Raw genomic sequence first — 18,023 nt, 5'->3', positions numbered from 1 at the left:
ACATCTCTTTTTTAATTGACCCCGGGTCAAATAGGGACTGGGATAATATTTTGTTAAATTATTCTCATTTCCCCGCCAATCACATTTCCATATATCTCCACTTCATGCCTTATTTATTACCTCCTTACAATTACCATGCAAACGACGTCTTAACTGTCACCCCTTTCTCCCTCTGAACAGTTTAGTAAATATCAAACCATATTTATTATTAATAAACCCACAGCTGAAAAACCCCCTTTTTATTTATAAATTATTCACACACTCAAAAGCTTGGGGAGTATGGGCGCCCTCCATTTGATGCCACGGAGGCCAGCATAATTAAGACTATTGGCTCAAAACCGATGCTGGTGCATGGATCATCTGTTTGGCCGCTCATCTATCTGTCCATCTGTGTGAGCCATAGGACATCATGCATTTCAATCACAGCCTCGCGCCTGGTGACAGTCTTTGCACAATGGTTGTTGATTTTATTATCACAGCACAACTGGGTGGAGGCACCCCGCTGTTTTACTGCTCACCAGAACCCCCGCCTTGAGTCAGTCATTGATGGTTTCACATGTGCACACACTATGGCCGACAAACACACACACACACTCACACTCAGAGGGAAAAACAAAAAGCGGAATCAATTCACACTACTCTTTATCTCTCACATTCGAGCTCCACGTGGCCCAGATCGCACCCTGACATATGTAGAAACAACAAACGTCTATTCCTGCACGCCAACACACACACATTCAGACACGCTCATTTGCCCATGTGCTCACTCACACTAACCTGGGTTGGCTTCCCAGCTGTGCAAGCTGTTTCTTCCATCAACATGTGTTTACTGGCAGGGGACCCTTATGTTTGCATTACAGGGAGGCAATAAACAGGAAGGCCAGCCCTGGGGTTTGAAAACTACTGTTTGGGGGGGGGGGGGCCCTCATGGGGAGTGAGCCCTAATCATTGTGTGCTTCAGCCTTTAATTGAATGCAGCGCGAAATGTCAAAAAAAAAGACTCTCATTTTGGTGGATGATGTTTTCTGGAATCCACACACGCTGAAGTCCTCAGTGTCCAGATTTACACACTTTGATTAATTTTTCACAGTCTTATGGAGCGCTAACCACCTGGTTGAGTTAACAGGGCGCATGTGTGCGTGCCTCTCACTGTTTGTGTGTGTGTGAAGGGGGAGGGGGTGTGTTAACATTAAATTAAATCGTCACTTGCTACAATACACATACAAGTGAAAGACTGATTAACCGGATGACTGCAAGGCCTATTATTTTGGTTAATCAATAGATCCTTGAATAACTAATGAGCAACATCAAAGAGCGAGCCTATAAACAGCCACAGGCGAGTGATAGACTGCACTGTTTTCATCTCTTTATAAAAGCCTTCGCTTTTGTTGAAATATGATAATGACTCTGTTCTCTTCTGTTCATTTCAGCGCCCACTGTATGACAGTGAACAATAGGCTCATTTTAGATCAAACCGCACCTGATAAAAGTATGTTTTGAGTCGACTTCAAAGAAAATAATTAGAAAAAAAAAAATCTCAACCAGCTTATGAACTTTTCTCTGGGTAAACTACGAAGGTAGGCTTCCTCGTAGTGATTTGTAAACTAACTGAATTCTTTCTGATTCAGACTAAACAACATAAGTTGTTTGGGTAAACAGAAGACAACAAGTTGCAACTGTTGATTTATTCTTTCACGAGTGTCGAGGTTTCCTAGAATCAAGTCATCATTTCACCATTTGGCAAAACATCTGGAGCTGATTCGGCTCTAATGTGACTACTTACACATTCATTTGCCTTAATTAGTTTCCAAATCTGTCGGCTAATGGAGGGAAGCGATTGAATCGGATACCAATTCTCAATGGTCAGAATTGCTTTTTTGATCAAAAATTGACCCATGAATGACAAAAAAAAAAAAAATCAAAGGTTTGGTTCTCGAAACTTGATTCAGAAGAAGGGAGCGTTTCTGTGTATCACGGCATACTGAGAAGTCTGCTATCACTATATTTAGTTTAGTGATTCATGTGTAAAATATTACTTCTTGTTGAATCTCAGCGTGATTAAATCACAGAGCTGTGGTTATAAAGAGAAATGAAGAGGTTTCGGGTTAAGGTTCAGATAGAATGAAAATGAGTGTTTATATGGAGGTAGATTGCCTTAAGTGGGGTCACAGTACAGATTTCGATTTTAAACATGTTTTTTCTAGATTACAACAGAATGTACATTTTCCTACGGATGAATAGTGTGAATTAATAGGATTCAAGACTCCATTTGGGCTGCTCCACCCCAAAATGTTAAGGCAGTCATTTAACTCAGAATAAATGTCTTAAACACCCTCCCAATGACGCGCGATCAGCCAATAGCGGGGCCCCTGGGGGCGGGGGCCGCTGGGGCCCCCCCCTGGCAAGCTTCTGAGGCAGAGGGGCTCCTCCGACTCAGCTCCTGCCAGATTCGGTGTACCCCCCCTACTAGCACCAGATGACTGTCAGTGCGCATTTCCTATTGGCAAGAGGGAGTGAGAAGTAAACAGAGGAGATCGACGGTAGAAGAGTGTGTGTGTGTGAGAGAGAGAGAGGGAGGGAGAGAGAAGGAGTGTGTTAGAACAGAGTGAGAGACTCCATCGGAGGGGGCGAGAGGCAACTTCACTGGGGTTTATCACTGCGCACTGTATAGGAGAAGAGATCGCTCTCGAGCTCAGCATGCCCAAGCAGGTTAAAAAGTGGACTGTGGACGATCGCAGCGACTGAAACGCCAGATCCACTGATGGACTGTTAGAGAGCGCGGCGACACGGGAAAGCTGTGCCGGCGCGACGGGGAGCGGACCCTGGAAAAAAAAGAAAGAAGCCAACGCAGTGGGAAAAGTTACCAACTATGGAGATGCATTGTTAACTGAGAGTTTACAAACTGTGCGGACCTTTCAGAGTCATTCCGTTCAACTGGATGCTATTCTAGACGAATCCCAGTGCGCTTGGCTTGTCGGTCCGGTGATATTCCGGTGCCGCGGTGGACCATAACCAGCTCCAGTCGCATAGACGGGGCGAGCGAATCCTTTCCACGCAGCACAATCAGCGGCCAGAGCTTCTAAAATGATGGCGTTATACCTCATCTTTTGCCTTATGGTCTCAGGTAAGACACGTTTTTTTTTCCCTCTTTCTCTTGTTTTGCCCTCATCCAGCATGCACGTCGGTGTCGGTGGAGAGAGGATGGACCGCGCTCCGTTGCTGGCGCGCTGCGTCAAGCCATCCAGTGCGCTGTTAACAGAGGGGCAACTGAGATGCTGCAGTGCTACAGTTCACTGCTGTTAATTGCCGGTAAATGTTTAATTAGTTTTGTAAGAGTGATTACATCAGGAGGATCTCTACTGTCTGCAAGCCGACCCGGAGCACCGGAGGATTGTGGCACTGCGTAAATCAGAGGGCTCTGTTTTCCGTTCTGGTTCATATCTCGGATGTTGTGAGGGAGACGCTGTCTGTTTTAGTGGACAGGCACGAGTGTGTGGGTGAACACAAAGTTTAACTTATCGGATTTTGATTTGATTTGATTTATTTTTTTCCATCCGGTGGGGATTTGTCGCTCCGGACTGCGTCCACTCGCAATACATCCTCCTGGATGAAATGCTTCAACTAAAAAGCGCCGAGGAATGAGACGGAGCCGTGCAGAGCTCCGCATCCTTTTTTTTCCTCCCCCCTGAAGTTAGTCAGTGGTCCCCAGATTGATTTCCATTAAAACACTAAAGCGAGAGCTCTGGCCTGATGGAACGATGTGGAAATTATGTCTCCTACCGGTCTGAAGTTTTTCTCTTTTGAGCCGTAATCGATCGTGGTCTCTGTGAACGGTGCGTAAACAGATAAAAGGGTGCACGGTCGAGCACAGTCTCTCGGGTATGTGCGTTTGTGATGGGGCGAGAGAGATGGAGGGAGGGAGGAGTAGAGAGGGAGAGAGAGAATGAGTGAGAGAGAGGCAGAGAGGGGGAGCGTTTGTTTTGCGGGAGACAGGCGGAGAAATAACGCACCTGTCTGACACCCCCCCCCCCCCCCCCCCCCGCCCGCTGCTTCTTGTTTGCAGAAGTGAGTCGACTACAGGAGTTTGTTTATGAATCCATATGACCAGAAAAATAATAACATAATAATCAAATCCTCAGACTTCAGAGGATCAATGTAAACCAAATTGTGAGTGTGTTTCATGGAAAAAGAAAACCCCAAAAAGAAGTCACACATTTGAAAAGCCATTAGTGTTTAATCTGATGCACGTCAGGCTCATGAGAGTCGTTTTCACCTTATCTATCCTCTATCTGTCTGATGGCGGTGTAATCGAATTAGCGTGAGATGTGAAAGAGGACAGAAGATCTCTGTTATTTTTTCCCTAGTATAAATCTAATCTTTATGAACAGACCGGCTCTCTGAGCAGCTGGTGAAATGTACTTCATTAATTTTGTGCTGTAAAAAAAAAAAGAGAGAAGCTTTCAGCAATTAACACGGAGCAACTGTTGACTTATCAGCATTTTTCAGAGTTGATAAACTACTGCATGGCATTAACAATTTGAGGGAAATAATTACATTTAAATGTAAAAGAATACACAACAGTATCGCACTGACACAGATCTTCTCTGGGAGGAGGACGAACGATGGAATAATCCTTTTAGGCTTCATCTTCTTTTATTTCTCCACGCTGCGTTTGTAGCTTCCAGATTGAATCACTCGCAGTTTCACCAGCTCTCCAGATCACAAATGGCAAAGTGTGCTTGGTGGCCATTTGTTGAGAGTATACGTCTTCACCTTCGGCCCCCTGGTTCCGCATGGTTTTGTCATTATTCAGAGCTCGGGGGAGGGACATGACACCAGCAGACCCCTGCTCCCTGACAGACTAACAACAGCTGGATGAGAAGGGGCAGTAGTCAGACAGTGGCATATTTTCCCTGACCCTAACCCTAACACACACACACACATGCACACACAACCTCTCTCTCTCTCTCTCTCTCTCTCTCTCTCTCTCTCTCCCGCTCTTTCTCTCTCACACACACACTCACAAATAATGAAAATGGTAACAGCTGCCCTAATTAGAACCTAAGAGACCCTAGACCTCATTTATTGTGCCAGTCTTCCACAGCATGAAATTGTGGCCACAGAACATGGCTCCACTTTGAAATGTGAGTATGGCATATAGCATACATCTGTATGTATGTAGTCTCGTACAACACTGATAATTTACTCTCTCGCAAAGTCCCCTGGGCTCCCGGAGGAATTGGATTCCACACTGCATCAGTATTCTGAGTAATCTTCAGTGAGCTCTTCTTTGGAACCTTTTGCTTTGGGTCGCTTACGTCTCATCGGGCCAAGTTCAAAGGCTGTGAGCTGAGATTACAAGTTTTTCTCTCCCTTCCTCTTAAGTCGCGTTGCCTGTCATGTCCCACTATAGTGTAACGCCGTGGAAATTTTCCACCTTGCTTCTTCCTCTCACAACTCCTTTGCCTGGTCGCAGGATGTGTGACTGTGGGACAGGAGGACACAAGAGCATAACCACTTAATGGGCCGGAGGCGGCCGGCAGACTTTCACCAAAAGGTTGAAAGCCTGCTCACACACACACACACACACATTTCTACTGGGCAGGCACGGATACGACTAAGCCGAGAAAGTGATAAGCCCTGAACGAGCCCCCCTCCTCCCCGCCCCGCCATCCTTCCCTTTCCCATTGGCAGAGATTTGTCTTTTCCTCATGCAGTGCAGATGTGTTTGTGGACGCAGTGGCAATGTGGCCCAAGAGGTTGATTTTGGGGAGCTGTGCATATTTTATGAACCGCCGTTCTGCTGCTCTTTGAATTCTTGCGGAGCCACTCCGGATGGGGAGCAGAGTTTAAGATGAGGAGGGTGGAGGGAAGGACGGAGGGAGGGAGAGGGGGGAGTCTGGTTACAGGGACGAGACTCGCATGTGTCACCAGTCTCTTGATGATTAAGCTGACAAGTAGCAGGGAAACACTGAGGAAGACCGCTGAGCATCGTTAACCTTTTCTCCATCTTGTTACACTTGTCTCCCTCTCTGTCACACACACACATACACACACACACACACAAGCTCACACAAACATACTCATGCTCCCAAATCCCTCCCTCTAGTTTTTTCCCCATTTCTCTTCTCTCCCTTCTATCTATTTCATTCCTCGTACGCCTCTGATGCAAAGAGATTGAGGGTAAAGTAGGTAAGTGGCAGAAAGTTTGGCGGCAAGAACCCCGGCCAGCCGATGAGGAGAGCTGGATACGCGGTGCACAGTAGTGCCGACGCAGCAGAATCCGAACACAGCTGAGGCCTGAACAGAAGCGTCTTGCATTATTTAGGAGACATAGTCATGGCAAAGATATAGATGAATTTAGGTCCACTTTGATTTCCTTTTTGCCCGAGCCCCGTGTAATGGTTCTGCTGGCAGGGTGTTATATTGAACACTATCTGGATTTTGCAGATTCTCTAGTGGCCGCAAATCAAATGTAAAGATCCACGCGTTTAGCTACATCTTATTTCTTTGTATCCGACGTGTATTTCATTCCCCCACTGAAACAACTAAAGTTATTGTTTGAAAGTTGTTGTTGGAAGCTTGCCTACAGATTTCCAGGTCATGCACACACACACACACGCACACACAGACGGTAATGAGTGATCGAGATCCTGAACCACGTCCTGCTCTTTTCCTCATCCTGAAGACGTGTCATGCAAACATCCCATTGTCTTTCTGCCCCTCTTTATAAACAGATATCCTCCCGTCCCCCCCTCCCTCACACGCACTTGCTACGTGTACGGAAGGAGGAACTGGAAGGTGAAAGGAAACAATGGTGCTTCATAATGTTGCCTTTCTGTAATCAGCTTTGCCATGCGGGTAAACACAGATAAAGAACTTGGCAGTGTGTCCCGAGGCTTTGTTATCAGCTGTTAGCAACTTAACTGGATGTGTACGCCGGCGCGGCTCGACACAGGTAGCAAACCGTGCGTGGCACTTGGCTTCTCCTAGTATTATTTTTACCCCTTTACCGCCCATCCTCCTTTTGTCTTGGCTTTTTCTCCTTGTGTCTGTCTCTGCACATCCTCACCTTGTCTTCCTCTGGGGCAGTCGGGGGATCCGGGGAGGAAATGACAAGGAATGGGACAATTGAGGAGGCCGTGTTAGCTTCCTGCCACCGCCTGGAGTCTTCTTCCCTTCTTAGAGCACTTCAGGCTGTATAATCAGCGCGCTGACTGGCGGGGACAGCGCAAACATGTTTACTCTTTTCTAATTCCATACAAACATGGTTAACGTTAAGAATAGAGAAAGGGAGAAACCGGGATTGTGTTTGCATGTCATTAAAACAGCCCCCCAAGGGAAAACCTTCACGTTTGTACAGTAGCAGCTATTTTAAGAAAGACTTGGATTGCATTTATCTCCCCCCTAAAATGTAAGTGTCACTTCAGACTAGAGAGATGTATCACCATTTTCAAAAGACCCCAAGCCCAACATGCAACAGAGAACGAATCGCAGACATACCAGACCACACATTCATTTTTATTTTCCAATAAATTCCTGCCCTGCAAGACAAGAATTTCATATCTCCAGCCGAGACACAGAAACCAACAGCAAATTGAAATTTATCTTGTGCGTTGCAGCAATATCTGTTCCTGTGTTATCTCCAGCAGCCGTGTTCCTTAACCTTATATTAAAGATAGCTCTGTTGGAGACGGATTCTGGCAGCTGAGAGGGGGCTCAGGAAAAAGAAAAGTTCAGTTAGGAAATACCAGCAGACATCGTTTATTTAACGCGAGAGGCTGATTTATTTTCACTTCTTCCTCATATGAAATGTAATTGTCAGTGGGACTCACTAAACAGGAGATCTGACGTATCTCTCTGGGTGCGCCGGCGCTTATGGCGCGTGTGCATCATCCGGAAGTGACTCACGAGGAGCCCACAGACGCACGCAACACCCTTAACACACACACAAACACACACACACACATGCACAGAGGTCAAGGGCACACACTGGGGCAGAGGATGATAAGCCGAGATGAGTGTTTGGCATCTTCAGGGCTGTGTGCCCTTTCTGGAGCGATTAGTCAAAGTCCAACTGTCTAATTAATGATGCTCCGGCTCTCAGGACATGTCATCTCCTTCACCAACTCAGGCTAAAAACACATTCAAGGAAACCAGAAATTGCCTGCCTGCTGCTCACTTTATTAGCAATGGAAACAGTGTATACCCTTTTGGGAGCAAGTGCTCCAACTCCTTGTTCCTTGAAGTCCAGCCCCCCAAACCCCCTCCCTCTCTCATTCTTCTTTTCATCTCCTCTTCCTGTCAGTTCAAACTGCCTGGAACACCAGGGCTAATACTGTGCTAGTGACTCAACCATTAACCAAAATAGTGGGCTCGCTGTGGTCTCTCTTTCCTCTGCACAATGAAAGCCCAGCTCTGTGTTGTCGTAGGAGGCCGGGTGAAGGGGGTCGGAGAAAGTGTAGCGAAGTCTTTTATTTCCATTTATTCCTCCAATTTCGGACAGGGCTGAGAGACTCAACCTGGGGGGTCTGCGAGTGAAGGGGAGGCCAATTTGCTATCAACTGAGGGGTGTCAGTCAAAGCTTATCGATCAGGCTTTTAACTGTGGCTCCCTCCGCGGCAAAACATGTTAATGTTGAACAATGTAGCGGTGTGGGTGGCTGAGGTGGGCGGTGGGCGGCCGAACCGGTAGGAGGGCAAGGTGTGTCTCTCTCCTGCCGTCTGTTCGGGCAGAGAAAGCCGATGCAACGGGCCCAGCGTGAGAACAGAGGGGGGAGGGGGAGGGAGAGGGAGAGAGAAAAGGAAGGCAGAGGGGTCAAAGGGATTTACTGCCAGGAGCCTTGCATTTCAGGTAATGGATATGCTTGTATTGGTGTAAACCAAACCTGCTGTTTTTCTTCCAGCGTAGCAGAGGTGAAAAAACAACAAAGGTGTAACTGACTGCAAGTCTGAGGGGGATTAATAGAAAGTTGATATTTCAACACCTCGGGCTAAGCATTAGATCTCAGGTGTACACTTGGACACACAGGAGGTGGTTGTGTGCGTGCATGCGTGCAGGTGTCGGTGTGTATGCGCAGTAGAGCTGTGGATAAGGGGGTATGTATGAGGTCGAGGTAAGGGAGGTGTATAGTGGGAGGCTTTTCTGCCTCTGCCACATTCCTGCGAAAGCTGCAGCAAGGAGGGCATGAACACATGGCTAAGTGCTTCCCAAGCTGGCTGAGGTGAATCTAACACCCCTCCTTGGAGGAAGCAGCCCAACCATTGTTCCAGCACATTGCACCCATCTGACTGAGGCATCCTAGCGCTGTGTGGATCCCAGGGGGCTGGAGGGAGAACGAAGCAGAGGAGGAGAGGGACTGATTGTTCCCTGCTCAGACTATCCACAGATGGGGCTAAGGCACAGGATGCCGGGCTGTTTGCTTTAGAAAGTCCCAGGCGTTTGCTTTGCATTCGCGGTGTATAGAATGCTCTGGGGGATGGAGAGGAGAGGAGAGAGTGCCAGTGGAGACAACAGCAGGAGTAGGGGGAGAAAAAAAAAAAAGAGAGAGAGAGAGAGAGAGAGAGAGAGAGAGAGAGAGAGAGAGAGGGAGAGTAGAGCAGAGCAGAGAGAAAGATAGAAAAAAAAGACCTTGCCTAATATGATGTCAGTGTGAATATAGTGTCATTGCCAAGAAGGGAAGACAGATGATACAGCCATACAATGATAGGGTAGTTGGGCGAGAGCGTGCTCAAGTCCTCCCCTGCTTCCAAACAGAGACATATAGAGCCGGAGATAATGGAGAAGGGAGGGAGAGTAAAGAGAGTAAGCGAGGAAGGGAAAAAAGGAAGGGATGAGATGCAGGGAGCCCGGGCTGCATCCATCATGTGGTTTGGTGCAGAAGCCATTTGTACCTATTGTTCTCCATAATTTGTTTTCTCGGAGCCTGCGACGGGAGGGGTGAAGGGAAGAGACAAAGCCACGGCAGCCATTTATTTTTGCGCTAATTACATAAGTGAGACAGCATAATTAGACGTATAGCTAAATAGACAATAGGCCGGGAGAGAGATGCTCCGAGGCAGATAGACAGGGAGGTGTGAGTGAATCCAAATAGACGAGAGGCACCGGATGGCCCTCTCTATTTCACATTCAAGAGCGTGAGGGGGGGAACACGTTAAAAGAAGAAGTAAAGGGGATGGAGAGGGATAAAGGGAGAGGTAAAAGGGAGAGTGGAGGAGACGGGGTGATAGAAGGGATAAAAGATAAGAGGGAAGGGGAGAAAAGCCCTCTTCACAGACTGCACTTTGAGGTGCGGCCCAATGCTGCTGGAATAGTCACCTCATTTAATACACCTGCTCAGCGGGAGCGGAAAAGGGAGATATGAGGAGAAGTCGTAAAAAGAAAGAGGAGGAAAGGGCAAAAGAGAAGAGAGGGAAGAGGAGACAGATCTCATCTCGGCTCCTTAAGATCAAAGGCAGAGAGTGGCTACAGAAAGCTGTTTGTTGTGGCTTGTTTGGGAGGGTCTGTGTCTGCGTGGGGTCACGGTTTGACCTGGCCTGCCTTTTTCTTCTTTTTTGTTCAGCCGATATTACACTTCAGCACAGTCGCGTGCCAGATCCTGGAGGGTATGACAGCCTACAGGGCCCGGGACACGTTTTTTTCACAAGAGAGAAGCGATGATGAGGCAGCTGGGAAAAGCTGACGAGAGGAGAGAGAGAGACAGAAGGGGAAGTTTGTGAAAATCGGCACGGTTCAGAACAAAAAAAAAGGAGGGTTTTTTTACATCTTTTCAACTAGCTGAAAAAAATGTTCGCTCTTGTCGTGCCGTTGTTGCTGAATGTTCCCTGCGCGCTAATGCAGTTGTGCATCTGCTCAGGTTCATGCGGAGGCGGCGCGTGGGTGTGTTGAGCGCGTCACCAGTCTTTCAGGGCTGTGATACAGGGGGGAGATAAATAGGCCCTTAATGAAGCCACTCAATCACGAGCCAGTTAAAACATCTGACCAAAGATTGAAGGGCAGTCAGGCCTGATTGGAGGCCCATTGAAGCTGGCCGGGGGAAGCTCTTGAGCCGTCACACTTTAGATTAGCCATTCACCGCACTATAGACCTCAGCCTTACTAGCCTTCTTTCTCTAAACAGTCCTCTGACACACTATAGTAGCTCGAGTCAACTCCCTGATTGTGCTTGGGAGTTCTTTAAAAGCCAATTTAAACTCAGTCCTTTGTTTAACTCCCCAGGAACTCAAGCTGGGACATATTGTATTGGTTGTGTGTCCGTGTCCGTGTGTGTGTGTGCGTACTCTTTCACTGGGCTGAGGTTGAAGTTTTTTTTTTGTGCGAGCTGTCTTTAAGCATGTGATGTTTTGTTAAAAAAGAACTGGGTGTATCTCAGAACTGGCACCGACTATTTTTTTTTTTTTTTTGCGGGGGGGGGGGGGGGGTGAAAGAGAGGGGTGCATGAGAGAAATCAATGGCCCAATTCAACCTATTACAGCCATGACTGTTGCTGTAATGGTGTGGAAATGGGCAGCGGTCATGTGGATCCCTTCTATACCTCCGGGCTCGGATCACAACTGAAGCTCCGATTCATTTCCTCCCAGCTTTGATTAAAGAAAAAAAAGGAAAAAAAAGTACTCTGAGGATTTCAAAGAGCCTCACATGATGGTGACGAGGGAAGGGATCGGCCCGTTTTTTTTTTTTTTTTGTTAAACCGGATGAGACCTCCATTCTGCCAGGTTCCCCGAAGGACAAACATAACACTGGGCCGCAATTTTCCTCGACAAATAATGACCCCTCCAGCCCTGTCTCCTTCCACCCTTCGCCTCTTTGATCCCAGGTAATGTGTTAACAAGCAGCGGGTTCATGGAATACCCATAACATTACGATGTGTATCCGCGCTGAGGTGTGAGAGCACGCGCGTGTGTTTCACTTTTGTGTGGCTGTTTTCACACCAATTAATGAATTGCTTTATATGCCTGCTGAGGTGACGATGGCCTGTCTCTAGCAGGGCATCGCTTTTTTTTTCTGTGTCTTTCTCGAAGCATGATGGTCAGGGTCCTCTTCCTCTCTCTCTCTCTCTCTCTCTCTCTCTCCCTCTCTCACGCTTACACATTAATGAGACCAGTCTAATTAGTGCTTGTGGTTCCATACAGGGGACCCCAGCGACCGCAACGCTATTGTGAGTCGGCCTAATCAGGGGACCCACTCAAAAGACGGAGGGGCCCCGCTGCACCAGTGAGAAAGTTCACACATACAGGCAGACCTGCTTGGATTCACACTCAAATTAGCGTTCCGGGTTAATTGGCATAGGAGCACGAAAGAAAAAAAAAAAAAAAAAGACAGAGGAAAGAGCGAGTTTTATTTTCAGAAGTGTGACCGGCGAGGTTTGAGATCCCGTTTACCTCTCTCTCTCTCTGGTCGCGCTACTCCCGAGGGCAATGCAGAAAAATGATCTCCGCTCTCCTTCATCCCTCTCCACCCCACCCCTCACTCCAGATAATTCAATCTCTTCAATATCAAATAATCTCTCCCAATTTTTCAGCCTATTTTAACCTTATCGCTCAAACGGCTACCTCTGGGGGACAAGCCTCGTTCCACCTTGTTTAAAAAAAAAAAAAAAAGAGTGGAGGATGGGGGGGGGGGGAGTAGAAAAGGGAGAGGTGGCCCGGGAAAGAGGGATGGCAAATGGCTCTCCGAGGAGTGCTTTAAAAGGCTCTGCTGGCCGCTCTCGTGGGCCATATGTGAAGCAGCGAGCAAATAGATTGGAAGAGAGAAGAATAGCGAGGAGAGGGAGAATACGGAAGAAGAAGACGGAGACAATCTGCAGGAGACCGAGGTGGGGGTGTGGTGTTTAAGGTCTGGGGCTCTAACTTGTGTCCCACAGCACTTAACATGCCCCCAGCCATCTCTCCTGGCAGTTAATTAGAATCCAATAAGGTTGCCGCCTGTTGGTCATTGTTCCTCCAGTGTGTTTACCCTTTGCAGAGGCTCCATTCGCTGCTTAATCTGCCGAGAAGCTGAATGTCAATAGGTCAGGCCAAGACTCCAGAGCCCTGAGAGTGAGGGAGAGACAGAGCAAAGGGGGAAGGAGAAAGGATCACGGGGATGAAGGGAAAGGGGTCATCTCTCTCTCTCTCTCTCTCTCCTCTCAATATTTTTCTCCGGCGTTCCTTTCTGGTTGTTGTTTTTTCTCCCCTCCCCTCGCGTCTCCTGTTCTCTTCTTTTCTTCTCACTTCTAATCCGTCCTCTTGATTGTTCTAAGCTGCTTTCAGCCAGCCCCTGGGGGGGTGAGGGGGGGTTGGAGTCTGTTTTAATTAAGATTTAAAAGACGACTCCCTCAAGAAGAGGAGATTTAAGTGCAGGATGGACTCAGCAAAGCAAATGAACGGAGGTAAGGACAGATTGTAAGAGGGGGGATCAGCAAATATCAGAAATCGGTAAAAGGAAGAAAGTTAAAAAGCCATTATTTCACACACGCAGATCGCGTCGCACACTCCCACACATTCACACAGCGCGCAGCCAGACTCCGAGGCATTCGAGTGGCTAAGCCAAATGGGATTTTTTTCATTTGTAATCAAGCGGCACAATCTATATAGATCGAGCTCAACTTCCTGTGATTCATACCGTATCCTGCGAGGGTGATATGGGATCAGCGGTAGCCAGCAGGCAAGCTGAGGGAGTTATCTCCACATTCTGTCTAATGATCGATCATCTCACTAGATGGGCTTAAGAGCATGTAACGCTCCACCTGTTTATCAGAGCCCCGGACTGGAGGCCTCTCTGTGGATGTGACCTGCAGAGAAAGTCTTGTTTTGCAGACAAATGAACGAAACATGACAGATGTGGGGCCTTAACATAAAATTGCCTATATCTATATGTCAGTATTTTGAAATCTCCTCCAAAACATTTTACAAATGCCGGGACCGGGTGACGAAATCAAATATCAAAATATTTTTGACCAAATATCGCAATGTTGCAACAATATTATCAGGATGACTGACAAATAATCACCAGACTTAGAGACAAAGTGAATAAAGGCAAATAATCAAACAAGTAGAAGAGTCCGGTAAGTTAGTCAGTTTACTGACAGTGTTGTAAAGAGTACCCAAAAGTCATACTTGAGCTAAAGTAAAATTATCCTGTTATATATTACTTTAGTTAAAGTAAATGTAACTCATACTAAAGGAACTTGGGTAAAGTTCTTACATTTTCTGATACAAAATGTATTTAAGTATTAAAATTACAAGTAAAAGAGTAAATTCAACATATATTTACATGTATGTATCAACTGTAGACTTGCCGTTGACTTTACGTTGGCTTTCTCAGCGACAGATCAAATGAATGAATTTAGAGTTGTAGTACTTTGCTCTGATGCACTCTGCAAAGTAACTAAAGTTACCAAAAAAATGAAATGGAGTTAAAAGTACAATATTTGCCTCCAGATGTGTAGTGGAGGTGGAAGTGTAAAGTAACAGAAAACTGAAATACTCAAGTAAACTGCAAGCACTTTTCACTGAATATTACAATATAACGCTATCAGAAATCAGCCAGCCCCAGTTTGAAGTTTGCTCCTGTTGTCTTTGTACTCTGACCAGACACGAGGTCTGAAGCTGAACTCATTTCCCTGTGTAATGTGGATCTACTCGGGTGGCAATGTCACCACAGTGGAAGCTCGAGACGTCCCCGTTAGACACTTAATTAACAGTCTTATCGCACCGGGACAAAAGAAAGATTCCTCTGTAGAAGTCTGGCCATCAAAGATACACGCGCTGTTTACTCCCACCGTGCAAACATTTTGTTACAGACAAGTGTGTGTCCATTTGCATTTGTGTGTGTGTGTCACACTACGGCTTGTGAAAAAGGCGTGTGCTCCGTGTTTGGTAAAACAGTCACATAGCAAACATCTGCCCCAACTGTGAACCGCACATTCTTCATCAGGAGTGTAAAAAAAAAAAACCCTAAAGAAAACACACCCCGAAAAACAGACCGCACAATGAGGTGTTTAAGTTCATCATGCCGCGCAGCCACGCGGTGCAGCCGGTAAGGTGTTAAAGGCCAGGCAAGGGTCGAGAGCCCAACCCATGGCATTCTCTGCCACGATACATCCCAACACACAGCCACCATATGTCCAGGGTCTCACAGTCAAAGAGCCGACCCACCCAACATGACAAAGACCCATTCACACCCCGTTGACTCTGAGGAAATCTGCAATGCCACGCTATGATTAGGAGAGAATGCACCACTAGTCCAGCCAGTGGCCGTTAGCATAAAAAAAACAATGGACCAGAAGACGCAGAAACGTAAAAAAAAAAAAAAAGAGTGTTGGGGAAAGGAATATGCAGACAAAGAACTTTACAAAGCACTTTGAGCGGATAAACGTAAGCATGATCTTGCCCTTAGCTCGCTGCAGCTCCATCGCTTGCCTCCATCAAAGCCCCTTGAGATTCCCCCGGCACACTCTGCCTCTGTCACTCACAACTCCGTTAATAAGGCCAGCAGTAAACGCCAGGAAAGATATGCGGGGATGAAAGATCCGTCTCTCATGTTCCTCGCTTTGAGGATGCGTTTCCGGGTGTCGAGGGGAGGTAGGGGGGGGAAATGCAGCTTTATAGAGTAATGCCGCATTTTAATAGAAACAATAAACCCATCTGCTTATAAAATAACATTTTGTGTCCCATATCCTGTTGTGTAGCAGCTCTGGGGACTTTTGGCGAAGTTGGGGGGGAAAAAAAAACTGAAGAAAGAAAGAAACCCCCACCTCCACCAGCACTAAGCTAAAGGTATAGAAGGAAGCCAAAGAATAAAAGTGTGGGGGAGCTCCTGGGGGAGGGATATATCACACATATATTCTTTTACCGCAGCGATTAATATCTGGGAAAAAAAGGTCAAACTTGACTTGAAACGGTCCAGTATATCACAGTTACATTGGGCGCCTGCATTTCATACATCAATCCCTGCTGTGATGTCTCATCAGCCTGGTCACACAGGAGAGACCCACACTGCACATTATCAAAGATTGATGGGCTGTCCTAGTTAAAGACAGGGGGAGGAGAGATGACTGGTTGAGAAGGGAACTTCTGTGTTACTCTTTCCCTTGCAAGAGGTGTTGACTGTGGGTCGCTTGGCCTTTCGCAGCCCCAATGCAAATATCATCGACTGTACTTTGCAAATGTTCTGCCAGAGTTCCGCCTTTCGAGTGACCCGCAGCCCTGACCCCGAGACGAGGCAATTTGAGGTCAATTCCCTCGCACGGGGCTTCAGGAAGCTCATGATCAGGGCTGAGCCCGCCGTCCCAGCCCATCCGCCCTCTTCCTCGTCTTCCCCTGGAACGGAAGACAAAACAAACTGACAGAACAAACAGGCAGATTATCCTAAATCCTTTTTTCTCCAGCACACAACCTAACCATCTCTTATATCCACTGTTCACCGTCATCCTGCCCGCTTTCTTGTTCAGAGTGCTTGCTTAATAATTAATTGATTAATTAGCTCGCTCATTAATCATTTATTCATTAATCATGGCCTGATTTTTCTTGAGGAAGCGGCGCAATCTGAAAAAACCCCTGACTTCACATTTCACTCTAATTATGCTCCTTTACTAATCAACGCTTAAGAAACGGAGTTTCAGGAAATTAGTTTTCCCCTTCCCTTCTTTTTCTCAACACAAAGCAGGATGTATTGAGGTCGGCAGGTAACGTTCCCCCACCCCCTCCCTTTTCTTGTGTTCTGGAAGCTCTTAGTCATCAGTAATTTTAAAGGAATGATTCAAGTTACAGGCAATCTTGATGAACGGAATAAAAAATTTGATGTTAAATTAAAAACTTGCCTCTTTTTCTCCACCTCCAGATGAAAAGGGAGCAGGAATTCCGGTCACAGACTAACCACAGACAGTGATTAATAAAATGGCAATTTGAAGGCCGTTTTGTAAGAACAGAGAGGCGGCAGCATTGTGAATCACACACTTATTGTTTCCACTGGATCCATGGCTCTCCTGGGAGAGGAGGTAATTTGTTTAACCACCAGGAGTTATGTTCTCCGGACAGAGAGATGGGGCGATAGGATAGTTCTGAAATACCGTCCGTAATGTGGAGCGAACATTAGAAAGAAAGTGAAGAGACACATTTTTAAACAGGTTTAATTAGGAGTGTTTGTGTGCCTTTGTGTTCCTGTTGGATGCAGAGTTCACAACACAGCTCAGCTGCTTTCTCTGAAGGGGCTCTTGTCAGCTGCTGACAAAAAAGAATTATGCATCAAATTAAAGAGAGCTCCAGTGAAATGGAGGCAAGTCGGGCATTAACCTCTAAGCTTTAAAAAGCACACATATTAAGCAACACTAATGAGACTCTCATTGAGCGAGCTCTGTTTTATATTCACACACGCACACAAAAGCGCAGCTCTGACTTCAGTGTGCCATCGCTGCCTCTGAATGAGGTTGTATCTCTTATTCATCTCACCAGCAGCAAACACTGCAGAAGTGAACAATAGTGTAGATGGCCCTCTTACTCTAATGAGATGCATACATTTACAACATTACCACCCTCATTAAAAAATAATAATAATAAAGGGAAAAAAAATATTAATTATGAAACGCACTACTTCCTATCGTTAAGAGCCAAGGGGGTCTCCACCGGGCTCAATTAGGAAGAGTAGGCCGCAAATCCCTAGACTAAATTAATTGACACTCCAGGGCATTAGGCCCAGAGTCCCAGTACAGAATCTATGTAGAGAATTCCTTTGTTTTCATTTCCACCGCCTTTTAGAAAAAGCAAGAGATGGAGGCAATTTCAACATGATCTCTTCATTGTTTTATGGATTTTGAATCTATTATTTATTTATATATTTATCTGTGTCGTTTACTTGTCACGACTGCAGCGGGGAATGAAAAGGTTTTTTGTTTTTTGTTTTTTAGAACCCGGCTCCCATCCCATCTTTGAGAAACCTTTTCTGTCACATGTTGCTTACCATCGCTGTTTTAACCACCGCATCAGCTGTTGTGCACACACTAAACCAGGGCTTTTGCAAACAGCACAAGAAGTTAATGATTTAAAA

General features: G+C 46.4%; 1 protein-coding gene across 2 annotated transcripts in view; it reads left to right on the top strand.

The window, feature by feature from the left end:
• The first annotated feature begins 2,431 nt into the window (after nucleotides 1-2,431).
• The window catches only part of kirrel3l (kirre like nephrin family adhesion molecule 3, like), a 35,789-nt gene continuing 20,197 nt past the window's right edge, over nucleotides 2,432-18,023 (top strand). For both annotated transcript variants that reach the window (XM_030393331.1, XM_030393330.1), the window contains exon 1: nucleotides 2,432-3,124. In XM_030393331.1, coding sequence (XP_030249191.1) covers nucleotides 3,085-3,124 — 40 coding nt within the window. In that variant the 5' untranslated portion in view covers nucleotides 2,432-3,084. The remainder of the gene's footprint in view (nucleotides 3,125-18,023) is intronic.

This window comes from Sparus aurata, chromosome 17 (genome assembly GCF_900880675.1).
Source record: "Sparus aurata chromosome 17, fSpaAur1.1, whole genome shotgun sequence".
In the NCBI taxonomy this organism is placed as follows: Eukaryota; Metazoa; Chordata; class Actinopteri; order Spariformes; family Sparidae; genus Sparus; species Sparus aurata.
This window is presented reverse-complemented; position numbering and strand designations above follow the sequence as displayed.